Raw genomic sequence first — 18195 nt, 5'->3', positions numbered from 1 at the left:
TTATTAATATATTCCATATTTTAAAAACTTTGTTATTTTAACGTCTATTGAGCTCATCTGCCCAATGAACCCCAACCTGATATGTATAATATCCGAGACGTCATCAAAGTTATTTTCCGGCATAATTTATAATTATAGTTACAAATCATATGGTATAAGAACCATCGACCAAAGAGATACTTGTCTTAACGCATAAAAGAAAATGGAAAGAAGTCAGCACACGTGCTGAAACTTTACATACCCTCTTCCGCAATAACAACTAAAATTGGAAAATTAACTTTTTCAAAAATTTGTAAAATAACTATTTTCTGAGTGAGGATTTGGCAAAAGCAAAGAACATTTCCAACAAATTAAGCACAATCTAAATTAATTTATGTCTGTTATCAGTGGCTACAAGTGTCTATGAATTTAGTTCTGACGTAATAAATGTACTTCGCTGTTAGACTGATTTTTGGGTTATTTGTGTTCCTTCGGCTGCACTGGTCATGTTTGTTCGATGGCCGTTGACACGAGGTATTTGTGAAATATTTTTCCTGCTTGTTGAGCCAGTACGTGGACACAGGAGGCGGGTACCAGTAGAACGAGTCCTCAGTCCTCTCACCGAGCAGGGCTACCACCACAGACTTGAGAGGGATTTATTTAAACGTTAAACGCAACTAATTCATATAGGGATATTTATAAAGTAAAAATTCTACCCCGTGTTTCGACCTTTATAGTTTAAATTAACTTACTGTAAACTCCCAGTCACTTTAAAATATGGCCTAAATAATATTTTCACTTCAGAAACACCGGAGGTTTCATGTACCATGATTGGACACCATGAAATAATTCACTGAAGACGGAATTCTTGATAGACTTACTTAAGCAGCAATATTCCACCAGCAAAATCCGAAGTTGTATTCTCTGTTGTCAGGAAGTGTTTGTTACCTCACCGGAGTAAATACTTGTTAGCACTGTGTTCGTAAATATAGACTACCAATTTGCACTAGTGGCCTTAGACTCAGACGACTGATACGCCGTGGGCGACACGCACGGTACTGCGACTGAAGACAGGAAGAGCTCGATTTTTATCTATGAAGCAAACTTAGCTTTCCGTTTTTGTACTGCACCGTCTGGGTAAAATGTGACGCATCAATGACTACACGTGATGATAATTGCTAGTTGCGACAACAAATTCAGAAGAATCTTCATGGAGCGCGTGTACTTCAGTATCGGGTAAAAACGCATTTGTTTCTTCCATACTCTTCAATTTTTTTTCGAACGGCCAAATAGTACCATGCATGTAACCAAATTAGGATTGGCCCGAATTGGTGTAGTTCAAGTAAAGGGGGATGTCCTAACACGGCCTACTTCGTAACAAGACTGTCGAGTCTTAGCTCGTAGAACATAGACTTAGCTTTGTTGTTTAACTTGTAACGCTGTCATCTTAATACAGCTCATAAATGTTGAGCAACAGCAGAATGATTTTTTCTGAGCGATTAATAAATAAACGTGTAAGATTTGAGGTGTTCACAGCGGCGAGTATGAAGATTCCCGTCTTCTGGGTTGTTGCGCTGTGTAGTCTGGTCGATGTTAACCAACGTTTCAGAGGTTATACTGCCTCCGTCATCAAGGCGATGAATATTCATCGCCCTGATGACGGAATCTTAATAAATAAACGTTCAGTAAGTGCATTTGCTGTTCCAAAGACATCCTGAGAAACTATGTCTCGTCTTAAACTCAAGTAACAGAAACGTAAGTGTAACCGGCGCAAAAACCGGCAAGAGATATCAATGGTCTGAAGAGAAGTTGAAGTAGGCAATGGAAATTAGAAGGTCTAATATTAAGAATGTCGGTTCTTCAGACGGTAGGATCTTACGACGTACCTCGTCCAACATTTCGAAATAATTTAACGTCAAGCAAGTTGTCAAACGAAGTGGAAAACCAGGTCATGTATACTGCGTTCCAGCGTTCTTGCCCGCTGAACTATGTGAATTGGACTCTCGGAGCGAGTCACTTAGTTTGCTGGAAGGGATGGCAGCAGGCCGCGTACGGGTCACGCCAAATAAAATATCACCACGTTATGCAACACAGAAAAGTTGATTTCACTACACTAAAAATCAACATTACAGAGAGTATTTGATAATTTAAATCTTCTTCACAACTCTTCGGCCCTCTTCTACTTCTTCCACTCCTCACACACCATCGCATTCTGACATATCACTCGAATCATTACTACCGCTGCTGCTGTCCACTCAATTATATGTATTATAAATATTAGTGACAAAGCGTGACTAGGCGTGACATCCTTTAAAAGCGTGAAGAGAGGAAACCGAAAGTGTTAAAACATCACCAAGATTTTAAATGCGTGACCAAGCGTGACTACGCGTGACGTATTGTAATGGCGTGACGAGAAGTGGCCATAACTGTGGAAACGTGACGAATCTTTTCAATACGTTACCTAACATAACCTAAGCGTGACAAAGCAAATTGTCAAAACGTTATTTAACCTAATAAAATACACTAAACAAAATTAACCTAACCTAAACTAACCTAATCCAACCCAACCAAACCATAATCCAACCAAACCTAACAAAACCTAACCCAACTTAATACAATCTAACGTAACACAACTTATCCTAACTTAACGTAAGCAAATTCATAACCTGACTGAACATGTCGGAACTTAATCTAACATATTGCAAAGAAGTATAAATTAACCGAGACTTGTGTAACATAATGTAAGCGTGCCGAAGCGTGACTTAGTGACCACGTGTGCTCAAGAGTGACAATGCGTTACCAGGTGTGAACCGCTTTGACCTCGTGACAAGAAATCACCATATGAGTTCAAACGTGACGAAAATATGCGAAGCGTGACCAAGTGTGACAAAGCGTGACTAGGCGTGACCTGCTATTAAGGCGTGACGAGAAGTCACCATAAGTATTAAAATAGAACGAAAACTTGAAAAGAGTGTCTAAGCGTGAGAAAGCGTGACAAAGCGTGACTAGGCGTGATATACTGTAACGGCGTGACGAGATGTGGCCATGAGTGTCGAAACATGACGAATATTTACAAAGCGTGGAATAGCGTGACCAAGCGTGCTTAAGCGTGACAAAGCGTGACTAGGCGTGAAATACCCAAACGGCGTGACGAATTGTTGTCATAGGTGTCTAAACTTCACAAAAATTTTCGAAACGTTACCTAAACTAACAAAATACACTAAACAAACCTAACCGCCCTAACCTAACCTAACCCAACCTACCCTAACATTACGTAGGCGAATTTATAACCTAACCTAACATTTCGAAACCTAATCTAACATATTGCCAAGTGGCCAAAATTAACCGAGCCGTACGTAACATAATGTAAGCGTGCCGAAGCGTGACTTAGTGACCACGCGTGCTCAAGCGTGACAATGCGTGACCAGGCGTTACCCGCTTTGTCCTCGTGACAAGGGATCACCATATGAGTTCAAACGTGACGAAAATATGCGTAGCGTGACCAAGCGTGACAAAGCGTGACTAGGCGTGACCAGAAGTCACCATAAGTATTAAAATAGGACGAAAATTTCAAAAGACTGACTAAGCGTGAGAAAGTGTAACAAAGCGTGACTAGGCGTGACTAGACTTGATATACTATAACGGCGTGACGGGATGTGGCAATGAGTGTCGAAAAATGACCAATATTTACAAAGCGTGGCCAAGCTTGACCAAGCGTGAGTAGGCGTTACGTACTGTAACGGTGTGACGAAAAGTGTCTTAAGTGTCAAAACCCGGTGGTTCGTAGGTGCATTATCATACCCTTAGTGTCCTCAGACGGGCGACAGATGTACTACAATGTAAATATTACCCATAATTAATTTCTACTTCGTACGAATATCATACTTCTGGTGTCCTCATACGGTTAAAATACACACTAATCTCAAAAGCAGATATATCGATAAATCTGTGTTGGTGAAAGTATGCCAGTATGTTTGTTTATCGCGATAAGTGCAGGGAGAATTTCAATTTCTTATAGTTTGATTTAATCTACATGAAACGTAATAGCTAAATGAACGTCAGCAGTATTGTTTTAGTCGTTTGTATTTCATTGTAAAACACAGATTTAATGCAGTTTTTATGTAATAGGTAAGCTCATATTTGTATTGTACCACACTCGAAATCGACTCTGTAGATAGTAATTGAAATAAGCGGTATGAGCTGTTGCTCTTCACCATCGAAGCGATTAATTCATCTGTGTGGAGAATCCACGGATGATGTTTTGAAGAGCTTTGGAAAATTGTAGTGTTGTGTACATCTTATTGCAGTTGATAAGATAAATCTCATTACTCATACATGACGGCATGAGATTCAGAGTCAGTGAATTAGATCTGTTAAAGGTGATGTTCTTTTCAACGAGAATTATAGCCCGGAGGGCAAGTGTTTTCCTTTCGCTTTTAAATAGATCGCACCATGTTAATGTATACCAGTTCACAGTGCTAGAACTGTGTATGTATGCCGAGAAATCACAAAATGATGACTTATTTTAATGTATTGTCTTTGTAGATTGATAACAGCATTCCTTATTTCGCTTAGAAATAAAGCTGCAGAAAGAGAAACTACTTTCCATTAAAGAATGGTTGGAAAACTATACACCCAAGTGAATAGCAATTTATTTGTGAAAGTTACATTGTGTCACCTTGATGGTCATTGTTCTCAACTAACCTCTAACACGTAGACACTGTAATTTAGTCTTTAAGCAAAGGTGTAAAGTTCTTGCTCAATAACTGCAGGTAGTTCTGATACATAGTATTGACTTAGTGAATGTAGTAGTAGAGTGTTTTAGATGACTCATGAATGCTAATTCTTCTTTCAGGTGGGCTTTACATATTTTCCCATACTTTTCTTTATGCATTCAAAAATAACAATCAAAATCAGTAAGAGATCATGCTTCAATTTACTGCATATTCTTCTGCAAGAGAGAAGCAGTGGTGTGGGATTTTTGAAAAAATAATCATCATTTGTTGTAGTATAATTATTACTAGATGACTTGCTTTACAACTGACACAACTGATCTGTTTCACCTGTTTTTTGGATTTTTTGACCAAGTGAACTCACTCATCCATGCAACTCCACCCAAAAGAACAAAATCATTTTTGAGTGCATGCCATTTCTTGTGGAATTACGTTTAAGCTGTACTAGGGACATAGATATTTGCTCAGTTATGTGTGAGCATCGACTGTTTTGCGGTGAAGTCAGTTTAGATGTTTGAGGATGACATGGAGGAGATGAGAAATGTGTACAAAATTTTGGTTGGAAAGCTTGAAGGCAAGAATAGAAAGAAGACCTTTCTGTAGGTGAGGATGCTGTTGAGGTGGATTTAAAGGAAATAATATAGGAGGGTGTGGGTGGGTTGGATTCATCTGGCTTAGAATATTTATGTTATGTGCTGTTTTGAATATGATAATGAACCTTGAGGTTTTGTGAACAGTTGTTGTTTTAGCTGAGTGAGTATCAGCTTCTGAAGAAGGACTTCCCTCCATGTAGTTAATGATTTTATTCTTATATTTATTGTAATGTTTTAAAATAAGTGATACTGAGAAGATAATTTGGAAACACATCATATAACGTGTAACATACTGCAAAAAGGAAATTTGTGTGTTAAACATAAATTAAATCATTTTTGTGTCCAGCCTCTAGTAATATGTAAGAATATTAGTAAGTTGTGTTAGTGGCACGTAATTTTCGATTTTCAAGATATCAGTAGCATGTTCCTTTTATCTCAAGGCTGTCTCCAATAGATTCTAATGTAAGAACCAAAGTAAACAAACTGATAAAAGTCTTGGGGTTAATCAGCAGATACAGTGTGGCGAACGAACACTGCTCAACTTACCACAAGCGTCATGGGTTCCTCAAGCTCTAAAACACTGAAATCTTCAAACAAGAAAGGTAAATGAACAGCATTAATGTATTAAGGTGTCTCTGTAGATGCATGAATGTGAACTGTAGCTGGGAAAGGGTTCTTCACTTGTGGCTGATGGTTCAAGTGACCTGCCACTATCTTTTGTGTGGCCCTCTTACATACAGTTTTGCAATATTGTATCACCGTGTTTAATGAGAACATGGTTGTCATTTTAATTAAATATTTAATTGCAAGTGAATAATTGACAGGAATCGTGTTAATTTGAAAGGGAGGGGAAGAATGAAAAGGGAATAGGAAAGAAAAAATCGTTGAAGCCTTGTTATAAAGGAATATGGACAAGGTAGGGACCATGAGACCTAGGAACTTCAAGGAATGTAGATTAAAGTGTCAGAAAAAGAGTTAAGGACAGATTGGTTAAAGAAGTGGACATGTATTTATTTGGGAAGTAACAATTCAGAAGGGAAAATTGATAGAGAGAGAGAGAATAAAAAGATACAAAATAATTCTAAATTCTGTCACACTGTGCAATAATATGGAATGGAGAGATATCAAAACAGTGCAGAAATGTAATTTATAAAGTGAACTTTAAACCAGTTTTAACATTTAATGCTGAAACATGGAGTCTTACAAAGAATTTTATTTGAGCATGTTATCTCATGGAAGTAAAATAGGTTTTATCTATGCAGTTTCTGTTGAACTACATGGGCAGATTTTCAGTTGTCACATATCTTAATCTTTGTAAATGAATGGAATTGGTTGTACGGCTTGTATTAGTTTTTGTAACAACTGAAAAGTAATATGCAAAATGTAACCTGTAAAGGTGTTTTGTTTACAGTACACTAAAATTCTAAAGGTGTGTTTCATGCTACATCATTTAGGTAATTGTTGCACTCTTATTTGAGACCTAGTTGTGCATGTGTCCTTAGGTCATTGTTGCACAAACGCGGTTGTAATTGTGTAACAGTGTATTCCAACAAAGATCTTGTTTAACATTTCCATGTGAATGTTGTCGGTGTTGAACCTGCAGGTTCTGTTATGTGAGTGTTTCAACAATGGGACCACTGCTCCCTTTGTTGAACAACAGTGACTTTGGTCATCCAAGATGTGTACCTGCTAAGGAAAATGTGACAGACAGACATACATATATACATACATCTACCTGCAAGTAAACATGCAAAGACAAGACAAGTAAAGACCAACATCAACTTTTCTGATCTCGCCATCTTCATGATTGTGCTGTGAATGTAAGATGACGTTGGAAACAGAACAGTGCACAAGTACCTTCTTTCTTTATTTCCAGAGCATAGGGCCTCCTTTCAGAGGTTTCCTTGGTCTTTTGATGTGTGCGGTACAGGTACCTAGTCACAGATTTTTTTTGTGTGCAAATCTTTAAATAATGAAGATAAACATTTATGCCAGCAGATTAGTGATAAGTTAATATCAGTACTTCAACTTAATGTTTGATTAATTACATCTGCCTCCCCCTCCTCTTCCTCTTACTACTGACACTGATATATTTGTAGTTCTTATTACACAAATTTAATTTTCCTTATCAATTGCTGTAACACTCATGCAATCAGGATATCACTGTCTTGATTTTTATTTGCAGCTTTATCATGATCTAATCTAATTTGAGTGTATGACCATAGACAGGTGTACAGGGCAAAGATCTATAGCATAAGTTGTAGAAGGCTTTTTTAACTTCATGAATTACTTAGGTGTTATTAAAATCACAACATGATGAAGTGAGGGCAGGTTTGAGATTAGCTCGACCAGGAGATCCAACAGATTATTAGGCTTTTGTCCTTTCATCTGAAGACAGAAGTAGAACCAGCTACTTAAGTGTTGTAGTTTTAACATCTAGATGGTGGATGACGTCTCCCCCCCTCCAAGAAAAGAACAATTTAACACAATGTGTCACACCATCACTACTGGAAACCTTCAAACATTGATGTTAGGAGGCTGTCTGCTTTTGCTTATCTTCCACTGTTAATATTACACTTCTATTTATGTATATTTTTGGTCTAAGATATATATTCTTGAAATTATTATGACCTTCAGTTTGGGCATATATTTATACATGCAGTCCTATTTTGTTCCCTTGTCCCTTTGCTCAGCTGCAAAGTTATTACCATCTAGAATAAACTTTGTGTGTTTACTGTTTTTGTGGGTAGAGGTCCAGACAGTCACTCATTTCAGAATCAGATAATGAACAAGCAAGGAACAATATGTTATATTGCAAATTGAAGTATGTAATGAATTTCCAATGGAACTACTGTTTTTGCAGGTAAGATGAAGGCTTCAAATGATGACTATGTGGAAGCCATTGTGTGTCAAGAATCAGATATACAAGAAAACCAGTAAGTATATACATTGTTTTAATGTTTGTGAAATTAACTAAGATATTTTCTGTACTGTTGAGAGGACTGTCTTCTGGAATGTTGGGCCATGTTGTCTCGTAGCTGTTCACCAAAGTTGCTTAGTGTAAGCATTTTAGGGATGTCAGTCAATATCTGCCAGACTACACAGCACAACATGTCAGAACACAACCATCTTCATACTTACCACAGTGAGAACCTGAAATCTAATTTACTGTACTGTTGTGTAATGAAAGGTGTTTTCTTAAAAATATCCATGGAGCTGAGTTCTTGTTAAGTTAATTATCACTCAGCCTGTCAATAAATTACCTTTCATGAAATTCAAAGGTTTATTACAATGTTTTTAAAAATCCTGCCACTGGACTTAAACTGGTAAAATAACTGCTAGAATTTAGTAAAACAGTAATATTGTGGTGAGCAAATGACAATGGTTAATCAAATTAAGATTACACCTAAAACACTCCATTTGCCAGGCCAATCAACAAGTCCAGTGCTTTCCAGATTTTTTGATCTGTGGAAACTTTCAGGTCAAAAAGCAGAAGTAACAGAGCTCTAAACCAAATTTAAAACCCACCCCTCTAATAAAAATGTAGGAGGATGATATTATATGGTGGCAAAGTGAAAACAATGGAAATAAAATTTAATATTTTATTATTTACTTAAAATTAGTGAGAGGAATGTTTCTTAATTGTCTTATTGCAAACTTTCCAAGTAATGGAAGTAATACTAGGAAATGGATTTTTATAATACAAGCAATTTAAATTTGTTGTGACATTGTATTATAAACGTCTGGTTCCATAAAAGTATATTGTAATGGAGTGTATAAATGTGCACATCACATTTTAGGTTAAGTACTCTTGTTTTAAACTGTCCCTGAAATTTGTTGAGGGAAGGTATTTGAATAATTTCTTCATTGTGAATGAAGAATTAACTTTCTGTTTCAGCTTGATTGATACCGAGAGTGGTGTCTATAAAAATACATAATCTTAATGGGAACATAATGAAACATTTGAAATTATCACCCAAGTGTTAAAAAATGCCTGTTGATTCCTACTTTTCTTTTGTGGGCTCTTTTATGTTTATATGTACTGGCAATATAAAGTCATTCAGAAGTTTTGCTTTCTATGCATCTGGACCAGAAGTCAAAAGAATTTACTTTGGAACACAGTTTTCAGATGAATGTAAAGTGACGGTTTATGTTGGTGTTCATGTTGAAATGTGCTATTAGAGAAGTATCTCACTAGAACATAATTTGGAATTACTGCACTAAATTATTATTTAAGTTTAAGTTATCGTCATTTTGGTACAGCATCTCTCTTACAGGACCAAAATAGTTCAAACTTCAATGAGTACATAATAAAATATGTGTCCATTTACACCTTAGGATGAAGGCATTTGAACTTGGAGATGCGGGTAAAATTCTTCTGGTGAAACAGAATGGAAAATTATCAGCAATAGGTTCCAAATGTACCCATTATGGGGCTCCTCTTCATGCTGGAGTGCTGGGTAGTGGGAGAGTCCGTTGCCCATGGCATGGTGCTTGCTTCAACATTGCTACAGGTAAGCATGTCAGGGTTTAGAAAGTATACATATTTAGAGTTGATATAAGCATATTAACTTTTTTCCTTGATATGATCTCAAAGTACATTCTTTTTATTTTAGCAGAAAAATATTAAACAAATTTTAAAGCTCTGTACATGATTCTCATAAATTGTGAGATTCTTTTTATCTGAGCAAGGCCCACAGAGATGCTTTTAGTAGGATGCAGTCAGTTTAATATTATTTATTCTCCACTCATGAGAACATTTACTCTATTACATATCTTATGCAGGTGAAAGAACAGTTTTATGTAATAAATTCAGAGTTTGAACTTTGTTTTTGTTCTAGTCTCTTACTTGATTTGATGATGATGTACGACTGCAGAGGTTATATGGTGTTAAGTGAGATATGGAAAGTTGATGGTGATTTGGGAGGAAGTTATTATTAAAACAGTTCAAGAATTTTTGTAACAACAATAAACTAGCAACAGAGAAATACAGACTACAGAGATTTGGATTGTGTTAACATTGGCATGTTTTTTATTTAAGAATTCTGGTTCACACATGTGCAGAATTATAGTTACCATGAAAGTACCACACCACTTCAGGTCTGTTCTTACTTGCCTACTATAGAACTGAACTATGGTTAAATTGAAATACAGAAGTATTGCATCATTATTGTGAATTAAGGAGTTTTGATGATGACAGAAACCTCTGAACCACGCGTCATGTTGTTTTACAGGAGACATTGAAGATTTTCCAGGACTGGACAGTTTACCTTGCTACCAGGTAGTGGTCCAGGATGGAGGAGGTGTGAAAGTGAGGGCCAAGAGGAGTGAAGTAAAATCCAGCAAGAGGGTTAAGGAAATGGTTTTGAGGGATAAAGCAAACAACACTACTTTTGTGGTTGTTGGTGGAGGTAAGTTTTAATCACCTCCATGTTGTTCAAAATGTGTTCCTCGTACATTCTCGTTATACTAGTGTATTAGGTGAATGGAAGTTAGAAACAGAATTTTACTTATAAAACTTACAGTATGATAATATCACATTGCCACTATCCCAGTATTTGCACGATAATTGCAAGAGGATGCATGAATTTTTGAAAAGCACAAGATAAATTAAATGGTCTCAAACAAATGTTTCTGCTTTTGAATGTGTTCTTAAAGAGTCAAGATAGCTGAGTATTTTTCATCTTCCATGTTTGAAAGTCTCATAACTCACAAAAGAGCCTTTGCTGTACTCATTCTTTCTTCTTCATTCACTTGTAACTAAATATGTATAATATTTCTGACAAGTTTAAATGATTGTGGTCTAAAAACGTTTTCCCATGTTTTGACAATCCATAAAACACTGCTTCATTAATGCAATGCTACTGCATAAAATGAAAGTGAATCAGTGTTACAATACTTATTAATTATGTGTATAGTCATGTGTTCCAACATATGTCACATCACTGATGCTGACATCTGTCATAGAAATAAATCAGTCTGCTTACTTTATCATCAAACCTCACAGAATGGATCTTGTATTTTACTATGTTTTCTATTAGCTGGTGACACAAATGAGATTGATGTCTCAGTTCCTTGTGACTTGTTTTGAAATTCAAGACTATTATCCCAAGAGTAATAGAGATTATTGCTTACATTCATTTTAAACTTTGATCCTTGATTTATACAGGTCCTGCAGGAGCATCGTGTGTAGAGACTCTTCGTCAGGAAGGTTTCACAGGGCGGATTGTGCTTGTCTGTAAGGAACCGGCTTTACCTTATGATCGTGTAAAAACAAGCAAGGCTTTAGATGTTAAACTGGAGAGTATTACATTTCGAACCGCTGCTTTCTATAAGGTAGGTATTTTAGGTTGGTATGTAATGTGTAGTGTTATGGTGTTAGAAGGTCGGGAAGGTATATCTGAGCTAATGGGGAACATTTTCAGGATATTGTGTAATGCAGGTAAGTAAAATTCACTCTGTGATGTTACATCAGTCTTTCTATCATCACAGATAACCAGTTTGGGAAGGCAGCAACCATTGCATTGTTTGTGTACAGTAGAAAGGCTATGCTCTGGTTTGGCAGCTGAAAATTCTCTCTGTTCTTCATGCCCTTCAAAATTGTTGTAGATGCTGTAACACTTTGCCTATCCAAATCTCATACATCTCCCTAGTAATCTGTAATATTAAAACTGTGTATCACTAGCAGATATGGTATGTATGAATATATTATTTTGTTGTGAGCAACTGTTTCTTTTGAACATTTAATAATATAAAGTTATTGAAGAGCATGAGCCTTTAACATACTTACATATGGCAGAGTGTACTTCTATAATGAAAATTTACAGGTGTCACATAAAGAAGATGCATAAGAAGGAACAAGTTATTACACAAATTAAATATATCTTGGTTGCTTAGTGCAATTAGTATATAATTGATCAGCAATAATTATTGTTTTCAGGAAAATGGAATTGAAGTATTGACAGGCACAGAAGTGACTGGATTAAATCCTGAAACAAAGGTTGTGAAACTCAGCTCTGGAAGTGAGCTGAAATATGATGCTGTCTTCTTAGGCACTGGTTCAGAGTGAGCAACAAGTTGTGATATAATTATTTAGCCAGATTTCTTTATTTTTAAGCTTTCTGTATTTGATAAATAAGTATAGCTTATAAAAATGGTATTTATATGTGCATTTGTCAATCCCTAATGGCTTTAATGAAGGATGTCATACTGTTCCAGGCTACTCCACCTTCACACTTCTCTAATTCCTTACCTTTGATACTACAAATGTGATGTCCCTGAAACTTCTGATGTGGTAGCAACACTGTTATGGTAGCTAATAACAGTTAATGTTACAGGGTTTTCCTTCAGCTGTTGGTAGTTACTCAACTGATTAATGAATTTCTTGCTTGTGGAACTTGATGATTTATCTATATGTTAATAAAACTGTACCTTTTGACCTCATCTTGAGCAAGTTGAATCCAGTCTATACTTTCACAATAAATTCTTCTATGAGCCATTATAATATTATCCTACCAGTTATGCCCAGCCCTCCCAAGTGGTCTCATTCCCCAAGGCTTTCCAGCAAGAACTTTGCCTCTTACAGTAAAAAATTACTTAATGCATTGTATATTTTTACACTTGTTTGGTTTAAATCAGCCTTTTAGACATATTTTGTTTTCCAGCGCTCGTTGGCCTACAATTCCTGGAGCAAGACTGAAAAATATATTTGTGGTTCGAACAATAGAAGACTCATATGGTATTTATGCCCAGCTTGGGCCAGAGAAGAATGTTGTTATTCTTGGAGCATCATTTGTTGGTCAGTGAACATTTTGTTTACTTTATGCCTTTTAATTTAGAGTATTTGAGTTTTGTGCCACTTTTATTTTCCCCCATCCCCTCCACCTTTAAGTGATTGAAGGAGTTCATTCTTCACTTCAATCAACAAATAATCTTCACCTTTTACAGTCAGTTTTGCCATCATTCTATACTTAATAAGGAAAGATAGATGTATGGTATCATGGCTATGTGTTTGTCTCCCCTTAATTACTTTTGAACCACTGGATTGGATTTTCATGAAACTTGCTATAAACATCATGCCACTGTACATGACAAACAATATGCAGAGTAAAACAATATAGTTTCATTCAAAATTGTAATACACACCCATCATGTTACTGTTTCAGGTATGGAAGCTGCTGCATATTGTGTAGAGAATGTGAAGTCAGTGACTGTGATTGGTAGGGACATTGTTCCATTCCGTGCCATTCTAGGAAAGGAGATTGGATCCCGCCTAATGGGACTGCACAAGGAGAAAGGGGTTTTGTTCAAGATGGAATCAGGAGTGGCTCGCTTCCTAGCAGGCCCCTCGGGTGATACAGTGAATGAGGTAGAGCTCACAGATGGCAGCATTCTACCAGCTGACGTATGTGTGATCGGAATAGGGTCTGACCCAGCCACAAAGTTCCTTGATGGATCAGGTGTGAATCTTGACAAGAGTGGTGCTGTAATTGTTAACAAGGTAATGGGGATGATGTTCTTTACATATTGTCTTTTGGAAATCCTATGCAATGATATTAAATGGGTTATCTTAGGGCCAAATGTCACAGCTATAATATTTGGGGATGGTGATGAACCATTTAGTTCCATATTCTTTGCAAACGTTTCCTGTATTACATATTGTTGAGCTTCATGCAGCTTCTGAGCATCTAGTCCATTTGCATTGTCACAGTACATCTCAGTCCATGCCTTGCTGTTGAATTGGCAGCATCTCACACTTAGGCAAAATATCTAACCAAGTAATATGTTCTTCAAAAGGAATCTTCTTGAAATATATTCACTGTTTATTGTTTGTGTTCATGTAGCATTTGGAGAGTAACATAAAGGGTGTGTTTGCTGGTGGTGACAATGCATATGCCCCTATACTAGACACAACTGCATGCATTGGACACTGGCAGTTGGCACATTACCATGGCCGTATTGCAGCACTCAATATGGCAGGCAAACAGACAGAAGTACAGACTGTTCCCTTCTTCTGGACCATGCTGTTTGGAAAAGGCGTTCGTTTTGCAGGTATGGTGTTCAGTGATACTATGAGCCATAATTATTTCAAGCCAGGTTTATGCTTTGTATTTGTTAACAGAAAGCAAAATTAATTATGTTGAAATCTACATTTGTGGCAAAGTTTGTTACTTTGAATTGAAACTTATGTGCAACATGGTCTTAAATTTTATTATGGTGAATGAGAAATAGTTTCCTCTTTTAGGGTATGCACCAAAATACGATGAAGTTGTGATAGGTGGCAGTGTGGAGGAATTGAAGTTTGTGGCACATTACATTGTTGGCGATCGTGTGGCAGCTGTTGCAACAATTGGAAGTGACCCTGTTGCAGCCAAATTTGCTGAGTTGGTATCCACAGGGAAAGAGCTTCTGAAGTCTGATCTACAGCCAGATGCACTGGCATGGACAAAACAACTGTAATGAAATGTCACGTGGACCAGCTATGAAATCAGATGTCACAGCATCAGCCTGGAGTTTATTAAAGGAAGTATTTATTAGCACAGTGATTATCATGTGTATATTATGTTCCTTCATGCATTATACATTAAAAAAAAAATTTTTTTGTATAACCAGCATTCAGAAAGTTGTGGGAGTGTACCCCAATTTGCATTTAAATTTTTAATTTGTTAAATACTTTTGGCTGAAGTATCTGTGACTTTAATTTATATTAGAAACGGGAATAAAATAGCGTATCAATGTATCAAATTCTTCAGACTTACACGTACGAAAATATAAAATTTCTCAGTATTTATCCCCCATTTTGTAAGCCGTAATGCCTCTTAAGTATCTTGAATATAGAAATTCACAGGAACTTTTATGAACAAAATATACAATGTTAGATGACATTGTTAAATTCTGTCAGGAACAAGAGTTGTTTGGCGAAACCTTACACATTATTAACAGTACTTAAATTGAAAATCACATTTCACTGGTAAGTCAACACAGTAGTTTCCTTCAGATGCTTACAATGCAATAAGAATGCAGGTCATAGAATGGCACCATTTCACAACCCATTATATGGATAAAGCCATATGAATAAGATTTCAAAATTTGGCTCCTACCCTATAAAAACTCCATCACATCTTCATTTTTAATAATAAAGAAATGTGTGGTTGTCTATCAAGAGCTTAATGTAGCTATATGCATTTATTCATAAAATGAACCTATGCTTATATTAATTTATACATATTATGGTCATCTTGCATTTTGAATGGGTAAGCATCATCACATTTATTCCCAGCTACTTCCACAAAGAACTTCTATGTCAGATGGTACTGTAGAACTAGCCTAAAGATTTACTGGGAGCTTATGTTGACTCACAAGTATTATAGATGATTTCAAAGTTTCACGAGTGCCTGCATTTTTAACATAGAATTTTAGGAGCAGGTTTTCATTTGTATGGTGCATATTGTGTTATTTGGAGAATATGTCTTATTTAATATACATGAAATAGAATACTGTGTACTACAGATTGCTTATTTCTTGTCATGTACATACTCAGAATGTGTTGTAGTATATGTGCTAGTATTGCTCAGTTTGCTTGTATGTATATGAGAAGTTTTGCTAAACCTTACAGAAATAGGGTACAGATCAGTATGAAGTATTCGGTACTTTTCAGTATTATAGAACCAATGAGAGATCACATCAGTGTTTTGAACTACATATATATTTTATATTATTTTGTTTATAAATGGTGCTATAGACTCTTGTGGACCAAATCTTTATGTACAGAAATTTTATAACTAACTAGATGGCTTATGGAACCCGAAGGTTCATCACCGACTTAACCAAAGCCCTCCACCGGACTCTGTCCTGGGCCAACAAAATCCAGTCTCCTTCAACTCCTATCTCCGATAGATCCCGCTTGAGATTATCCTCCCATCTGCGTCTAGGTCTCCCCAGCAGTCTCTTCCCCTCAGGCTTCCCAACTAATACCCAGTAAGCACATCTTGCCCCATCCACGCATGCCACATGACCCACCCATCTCATTCTTCTTGACTTAATCACCCTGACAATATTCGGGGAAGTGTTCAAATTTTTAAGCTCATAATTATGCAGCTTTCTCCATACCCCATCGTCTCCTCTCCTAGGCCCAAATATCCTCCTCTACACCCTATTCTCAAACATTTGCAATCAATGTTCCTCCCTCAAAGTGAGAGACCATGTTTTTAATCTTCAGGTTCTTAGAAATCAGACAGGAAGACAAAGTACTTTGAACTGAAAAGTAGCAAGAATTTCCAGAATTTAGTCTCCTCTTTAACTTCGTCATGAATATCATTTTCATTTGTTATTGTTGTTTCCAATTATTTGAACTTTGTCAAACTTTCAAAGGATCTATTAGCCACCCTAAGAGAATTCTGTCTGCTGATGGGATACTAACATGTACTTAGTTTTCTCTGAATTTATTTCTAGCCCACCTGTCTACTAGCATCTAGTAAAACTTCTGTTCCTCATTATTGAATTTATATCATCCCCCAATAAATTAACATCATCAGCATATGCCAATAGCTGATGTGTCCCATTCAATTGCAAACCCTCCTGCCTATCTTGGATTTTCCTGATGGCTTATTCTAGTGCAAAGTTAAAGAGCAATGGAGACAAAAGCATCTACAGAAATGTTATGGAATGAAAATATTGAACCCAAGGATCTCTTTTATTACAATATTATTTCTTCTTTGCACTCCACCACTGTACAAAATCTGACATCAAATTTTACACCTGTCACAGGGCTATATAGGATCTATCCAACAGAAATCCAAAATTGTATCAACTTCTATTTGTTTGGATATGTCAGAACAAGTAAAAGTTGATGAGGAAAGCACTTAGACTTTTAATTAAGTAAATTGTGTCTATATTATAAATATTAAGGGCAAATATGACTACATGTGCATATACTGTCTCATTCCAAAGCTAATAATAATATAACTCTTGACAATGAGTGTGTGGTTTAGTCCATCTCAGCCAATGAAATAAAATGATGATTATGAAGAGTGATACGCAGACTCATGTTAAAGCTACAGTTGTTTGGTGATTTGACTCTTGACCATAGTACTGTATTATAGTTGCTGTAACTGCGTGTTTGCACAGAGAAAGGGTTTTGTACCTCTGGGTTTTCAGTCATATATGTTGATTTCAGGTGGGAAGAAAGCAGCAAACGTTTTTCTGCTTCTCATAAATAAATAATCATTTGTCAGGCTAAGAATATGAATTATGTTTCCTCTTTCTGAGCTTCATGCAGAATTGAGCTTCATATGATAATAGTGCCTATTATTTTTCATGCATCCTACAAACACTATTTTGTAACAAAATTTTAAAGCAAGGAATTAATGTTCTTTCATTATTATATTCTAGTCCTGTATATATAACAAGGATTTTACCATAACAAACATTGCATTATATTGGCATTTTATAGTTTAATAAATTAATGCACAATGCAAAATTGTATGCTTATGAGACAGTACATGAAGTAACAGGACTATCTGCCTGGCTTACATACATGTAGGAAGAAAATTCTTGGCAAACAAATACTTCTGGAGAGAGGAAGTAGAATATGTACTTTTATATATTTTATGTAGTATGCTTAAACGAAACATACTTTAAGGTACAACAGGGGATACATTTAAATGCACATGAAACCTTGGTTATATAGAGTTCCCATTTAATTGTCACTAAAACTATTAGCTTAATGCACCTAGAAATATTTTATTACATGCCAGAGGGTTACTTTTTTATACATTTCAAAAAGTTTATTACTTGGTAATTGTTAATGATTGATTTATATGAGTTTATAATATATTTTAAATGATCATATCAAATAAATATTCTTGTATTTTAGTGCTGTTTTCATATCC

The 18195-nt window shown here is 36.1% G+C and overlaps 1 protein-coding gene across 9 annotated transcripts; it reads left to right on the top strand.

The window, feature by feature from the left end:
* The first annotated feature begins 1076 nt into the window (after nt 1-1076).
* Nucleotides 1077-18178, top strand: LOC110828496 (apoptosis-inducing factor 3). 9 transcript variants are annotated; one of them, XM_087356572.1, is made up of 11 exons: nt 1077-1215; nt 5815-5907; nt 8169-8241; nt 9644-9819; nt 10540-10716; nt 11475-11641; nt 12246-12370; nt 12970-13103; nt 13471-13805; nt 14149-14356; nt 14550-18178. In XM_087356572.1, exons 2-11 carry the CDS (start codon nt 5862-5864, stop codon nt 14762-14764), a joined length of 1656 nt encoding a protein of 551 aa, XP_087212698.1. In that variant the 5' UTR covers nt 1077-1215; nt 5815-5861; the 3' UTR covers nt 14765-18178. The 9 variants fall into 9 exon arrangements, with proteins under 9 accessions (XP_087212698.1, XP_087212697.1, XP_087212693.1 ...); XM_087356571.1 differs by lacking the exon at nt 1077-1215 and adding an exon at nt 3922-4107 and having other exon boundaries at nt 5818-5907; XM_087356567.1 differs by lacking the exon at nt 1077-1215 and adding an exon at nt 3922-4107.
* Nucleotides 18179-18195: the final 17 nt, after the last annotated feature.

The sequence above is a fragment of the Zootermopsis nevadensis genome, unplaced genomic scaffold, assembly GCF_977971745.1.
Source record: "Zootermopsis nevadensis isolate Lab colony 2312 unplaced genomic scaffold, Znev_1.0 Znev_ptg000027l, whole genome shotgun sequence".
Lineage (NCBI taxonomy): Eukaryota > Metazoa > Arthropoda > Insecta > Blattodea > Termopsidae > Zootermopsis > Zootermopsis nevadensis.
This window is presented reverse-complemented; position numbering and strand designations above follow the sequence as displayed.

What these genes read in the sequence shown, in the direction of transcription:
- LOC110828496 (XM_087356566.1), top strand. Translation starts at nt 4,323, where the DNA reads ATGAGATTCAGAGTCAGTGAATTAGATCTGTTAAAGGTGATGTTCTTT. An exon ending in TTGCTTCAACATTGCTACAG is followed by an intron (nt 9,820 to 10,539) that starts GTAAGCATGTCA and finishes GTTGTTTTACAG; the next exon opens with GAGACATTGAAGATTTTCCA. An exon ending in TTTTGTGGTTGTTGGTGGAG is followed by an intron (nt 10,717 to 11,474) that starts GTAAGTTTTAAT and finishes TGATTTATACAG; the next exon opens with GTCCTGCAGGAGCATCGTGT.